Source organism: Artemia sp. Qi Xiang Cuo, chromosome 3 (assembly GCF_049724085.1).
Source record: "Artemia sp. Qi Xiang Cuo chromosome 3, ASM4972408v1, whole genome shotgun sequence".
Taxonomy (NCBI): domain Eukaryota; kingdom Metazoa; phylum Arthropoda; class Branchiopoda; order Anostraca; family Artemiidae; genus Artemia; species Artemia sp. Qi Xiang Cuo.
The window spans coordinates 47,498,382-47,504,381 of record NC_142796.1 but is presented as its reverse complement, the minus strand read 5'-3'; the positions used below and the strand labels follow the sequence as shown (position 1 = coordinate 47,504,381).

At 35.6% G+C, this 6,000-nt stretch overlaps 1 protein-coding gene across 3 annotated transcripts in view; it reads left to right on the top strand.

Annotated features, from left to right (window-relative positions):
- The first annotated feature begins 1,402 nt into the window (after nucleotides 1-1,402).
- LOC148954197 (putative RNA/DNA demethylase ALKBH6) overlaps nucleotides 1,403-6,000 on the top strand; it is a 57,779-nt gene continuing 53,181 nt past the window's right edge. For all 3 annotated transcript variants that reach the window (XM_089086973.1, XM_089086972.1, XM_089086971.1), the window contains exon 1: nucleotides 1,403-1,682. In XM_089086973.1, the coding sequence (XP_088943099.1) occupies nucleotides 1,608-1,682 (75 nt within the window). In that variant the 5' untranslated portion in view covers nucleotides 1,403-1,607. The remainder of the gene's footprint in view (nucleotides 1,683-6,000) is intronic.

Here is a 6,000-nt window from a genome sequence, read left to right as displayed (position 1 = left end):
GAACAGTAACTAAATACATTTTCTAGAATAACCTTACATTTTTTTTTTCAAGCTCCTCCATTTTTATGCTTATGTTGCCGTAAAGTTAAAAAAAAATCATTTCTATTCCTTACATTTATTTTTCCGACATCGTAGTAGCGTACGTTAAAAAGAACGTTAAACGCTTAGAATAAACGTTATTAAAGCAATAACGCTAAAAATAGCGTGTATTGAAAAATCCCACTTTCTAACAAGAAATCTATGCTATTCTTTATTATCATCGTCAGAACAGCATTAGCTAGAGATTACTGTAGGCTATTTTGATGTCAGAAAACCCTTTTTTAAGTCACGGAATGATTAATCCGACTGTAAGCTCCGTAATAATCGTTGAAAAGGTCAGTTTAACCCTTTGTTCCCACATGCTGCGACTTCCAAAAGACTGCAATTTGAACGAAGCAATCTTGAGAAAACACGCACAAAAATACTTTGAAAATTGCTGGTATGCTGCGGAAAAATTCCGACTACACCTATCTTCCAGAAGTTGAGTTTCAATCCATTTACTGTAATTGAACTTTTATTATTGCTTCCCAGAAGGAAAAAATGGTAATTTACATATTATAGGGTATACACAACAAGGGGATGCACTTTCCGTCACCTGGCACATTTCTCAGGACACCACATGTGCCACATAACTCCATCATCCTTGGTATAGTCTCTGCAACGCTTGGCAAAGTTTCCACCACGCTCGACACACTACCGCTATGCGTCACCTGATGTATGCGATTTCTGAAAGTGGACGCCCTTCAATAAACAATCGAACAATCAGCTATTCATTCAACTCCTGAATATGTTTCATCAAATGTGGTGGAAATTCCAACGCACCCTGATTTCCATTTTTTCGCAAAATGTCAGTGAAAAAAAATCACCAGCAATCCACAAAATCGCCGCAATTTTCTGCAAAACGCAGTTTATGGGAATTAAGGATAAAGGGGAAATGTAAGTCACGTATTTGGTCTGAAAGCTCTTTAACTTCCAAAACTATTTGTAAGGAAAGTTTCGATTTGGGCATGATGAAATAATAACAACTTAACTTCACTTACCGCTACTTACCAACCAGAACCAGCAACTTACTACAAATCACTTACCTTCAAGTGTATCAAATCCAAGGATAACATCGTTGTCAAAGTTCTTTCCTGGTAGTCGAAGGGACTGTATCGCTGCACCATATGTATGAACAACTAGCTCAACACCATTTTTATTGGAAGTTGTGTAACTATACACCAAAATGCCGTCAACTTCACCGAAAATGCTCTTCTTCATAATTCTATAGCTATCACAAAAAAGATTGGTGTCAAGAATTTAGATTCAGGCATTAACTAAACCGGTTACTTATCTTTTCAGTTGATACTTCACTGTCTGGCTATAATGAGCAAAACAAAAATAAAAATCCAAGGATCGCCATGTACATCTTAAAGAGGAAATACATTTCAGATTTCACGTTATAGTTCTCCCATCTTTACTGCGGACAAATTGCGGGGTCATCTCTTTCATTTTTGGTAAATATTTTACTATAAAATTATTTTTGTTATTTTATAGTTGTGAAATCGCTTTGTCACTACTCAAAAAGAATGGAAGAAGCAAGTGTTTTTTTGAAAGACGAGAATTTATCGATGGACAAGCTAGAGAAGTTCCGCATTAAAGGGGTAAGATTTATTTCGATTTTATATATTTCTTTTTATATAAACATATGAATAAACCATATTTTGTAACTTCGATAACAATTGTGCGTAATTTTCTATATATACAAATGACACATGAGTAAACTTGTGCACATAAAGGGAGAAAAGAGGTGATTAAAAAGGTAAAGGATACGGCACTAGACCCTTAAAGTCCAAACCACCAGTGCTGATCTCCACTTCAAGGCCTTTCAGCCAGGAAGTGCAATGGGTTGTTGGGGGCCAGCCATCCTGCGCTTTCGCACACCCTTCCTGCAAAAAAAACTGAGTAGATGGATTCAAAGGAATACAAAGGAAATAAAACAATAATGGTCTAAAGAAGTATCTTTTCCGTGTTATTCCCCCCCCCAACTGTTAGTAAAAAGCCTCTGAAGCATCCCATTAAAAGGGGTAAGATTTATTTTCAAGTATATGCATTTCCGCATAGAAAAGCCACATCTTTGAGAGCTAGTGATTTCTAAATACACTTACACACAGAAGGAAAGGTGCATTTTTCACAGATTGGCGTAAAAAGTATAGGCAACTTATTAGAGTGGAATCTGGCACTACTGTCGAAAAAATCGCCAACGCAATCTAGCGCTTAGCGTTTCTTGACAATTGTTCCAAACTCCATAACTGTTTTTTTTTTAGAAGCTGAGATTATATATTTATTGCTACTCTAATTTTTCCAATCTAACGAATTACATGGATTTTCCCTTATTGTAACATTAAAAATGCCAAACACTAGCTAGCGTTGGTGATTTATTTTTTTTTAAGCTAGCGTCAGTTTTTAAGGCACCCATACTTTTGGGTTGGTCTGAATAACCCTCGATCTGAAGAATTTTGACAAAAATACGTTAAAATGCGTGCTATTGACCATAAAATTTATTTATGGCTGAAATCGGTCACTTTGTCTGATACATACAGAAAGAAAAAAGAAAGATGCCAGAAAGTCTGCAAAGAAAGTCTGCAGACTCTGAACTTCTCAGGCTATCTTTCCGGAAAATGGAAACTCATTTTTGTCTAAGGACTTTAGTGAGAATATCGTCAAATTCCTCTGTTTAATGTCACGTTGGGTGTAAAAACAAAAATGTAAGCACCTTTGACTAAGATCAGTGACCTGTTAGATATTAGGACTTCGATTAAGTGGAAATGACAATCTAAACAAAACGATATAAGACTGTGGCACCAAAATCGGAACTATTAATTGTCAAGCATAAATCAGGTTCGGATTTGAAAATACAAGCGCAGAAAGAAGGCCCTTTCTAAAATTGGCCTAAACGACTCTCCAATAGAAGAATTATAAAAAACACGTTATAATGCAAACAATTGACCATTGAATTTTTGAAAGGGGATGGATTTTGTTACTTTGTCTGATTCATAGATTCTGCAAGATTTTGCCCGCAGATGTTGCCGTTAACTTGGAATCATCCAATTCTCAAAATCAAGTCGAAATTTCAAGAGCTTAGCCGGCTAGTTGCTCAGCTGTTGTAGGGTATAGGAAAGAACAAATATAGCTATATTGATTTAAACTGATCTCTTGAAATTACGACCATTATTTCAAATTTAAAAATTTAGTGTGATTCCAGGTTAATGGTGAAGTGTTGCAGATTTTGGCCTCTATTCTTTTTCTTTCTCAAAGGTTTGATGTGTTTCTTAGGCAGCATTCACATGTGTGTCTTGCTAGACTCCTTTGAATCTTATATGCTTTAGATCTTCGGCCATGGGGACCAGAATACTCGAGAAAATATCAAACGAAAGACTGGTTTCCCCGAAAATGAGGGCCACAAAAAGAACCAATTTTTTTTAATTAGGGCTCGGTCCCCCGAAATATGGACCCGGAAAGTGGTCGAAAACTTTTTTTTCTGATGACTATAATGAGAGCTGCTTGTTCAGGCAGCTCTCCTTCACCCAAAAAATTTGTTTCACAAATTACAGCGAAGCAACTTGTTCTAGAGTTTAGAACTCTGTGCCTAGTGTTTAAATTCTGCAAATTAGTGTGCTACTTTTGTCACTATATTCATCTTTTGTTCTTAAAAATAACATTTACATGCATTTCTGACTGGACTTCCATGTCTAAGCAAGTGAGTGGCCATTCAGCCATATTCTGCTACATTGAATCAATATAATCAGGTTAAACCTATAGTTTTGGAGAGGAAATTTATTTTAAATTCAATTTACCCGCTATGATTTTATGTCGATGGATTCAGCTTAGGGCGAATTGCCTTCCAATCCAGAGCAGGAAAATAGTGTTCGACAGGGGGATAGTACATCCTGATGGTCGGTATGTGTGTCCTCTTTGTAGGGATGAGGACGAAGATTTGGACCATTTTCTCAGAAAGTGCCCGGTGGTCTCTGATTTAAGGGAAAATTACTTACATGGGATTGTTTTGCTGCTTCCAAAAATTTTACAAAGTAGTAATCCAACCACAATACTTCGTATTGGTGCGTACATAGAGAAGGGATTAGGAAGAAGGAAAAGTTTTTACAATTAATTATTATTTATTATATGGAATTAAATTTATTTTCTCGATAAATTACCATAAGGTATTTTTCGCTATGTTAATGTGTGTTTCATAATTTGTTCTTTAATTTGTTCTTGTGATTTCTTTATTTTTCATAAATTTTTGTGTGTATATGGCTCTTGGGCTTTTGAAATACACGATCTATCTATCTATCTCTCTATTGAATCATAGAATTTTGGCTGAACCTGCATTGGACCTGTTGAAATGTACTTGTCAAAATCTAAGGGGGGTTGAAATGTATATTTCGAAACTTAAGGGCAATCTAAGGGTATTTTCAAAGAAAACACCAATAAAGGTATTTTCAAGAAAAACATCAAAAGAAGGGTTTTTGAAAATCTTGGGGGAATGACAAATCCTAGGATGAAAACTTTCTTCGAGCCCCCTTCCCTTGGGGAATTGGTGCCCCTATCTCCAAATGCACCAAAACTCAGAAAATATTTTTCTTTCCTTCCCTGAAAAATTGAAAATGGAGACCAGAATTGAAAGCTTTGGATGGTAAACAGTGGCGGATCCAGAGGGGGGAGTGAGTGGGGCGCTCTCCCTTAACGTAGTCTGAAGTATTGTAATTTACTAAAATAGCGCAAGTTTGCGTTAATTAAACTTGTTCCTAACGCAAGTTTATCAGATCAACCAATTTTGCCCCCCCCCCCTAAAAAAAATCCTGGACCCACCCCTGATGGTAAATACATAGGAAGCTATCCTTAAATAGTCTTAAAACAAGTCATTACTGCCTTACGTGTTCCTTTTTTAGTTTTCAATTTTTCGGGTGGGGGGGGGTAGCAGGAAATATCCTTTACTTTTTATTGCGGTTGGATATAAAATCGCTTTTAATGTTTTTTACTCTTTTTAGTCTTTGGTAAATCTTTTTGGACATAAATGTATATCTTTTCATACTTTATGCTAATATTGTGACCAAGGACGTATCCAGAGGGGGGAGGCACGGGTTTTAAAGCTCGCTGCCCTCGAAATTTTTTTTTCCGATTTATAAAGACGCAATAAAAATGCCTATAAATAAATTTTTAATGCGTTTTTAAAATTTTTTTTGGAAAACGCTCTAAAAAAAATGACCTCCCCAAACAAAAATCCTAGATACTCACTAGATAATGACTCACAGCAATGAGTGTGGGAACGTAAAAGAGTCAAAAAAGGCCCTAGTGTGAAAAAAAATCACCAAAGTCATCTAGAGTTGGGTGACTTGTTTGACTCAAAACGGCTTCATACCTGTCTTTTCATGCAATTACTTTAGAATACCTTTTTTCATGAAAGGAGTTCTTCAAAAAAAAAGTAAAGACCCATAGTAAACCAAAGACGAGCAGAAATGAAGTCCAATAATAATTAAAGTATAAAATCCAAAACGAACAGAAATTACAATAAATAACCAATTCAAACTTAAAAAAAACAGAAATTATCACAAACGAGAGTAGGGTCAATGCCCCCTACGCCTTTCAAAGACCAGAATGTTATTTGCTCTTTACTGAAACAATTTTTGTTTCGAGTTATGTGTTTTAATTCATCATAATAATGAATTTTACTCAGATGAATTTTACTTACAGTTACAGGAGCAAATAGACAGGGTCCCAGGTAGAAATATGATGTTATTACTGGGAGATTTTAACGCCCAGGTTGGTAGAAATAGGGATAGATGGTATCACAGCTTAGGTAAATCTGGTGTAGGAAAAGAAAATAGTAATGTACAAAAATTTTTATAGTGTTGTAGGTAACATAATCAAGTTACAATCAATGCGGTGTTTGGTGATAAAATATCTCATAAGTTAATACGT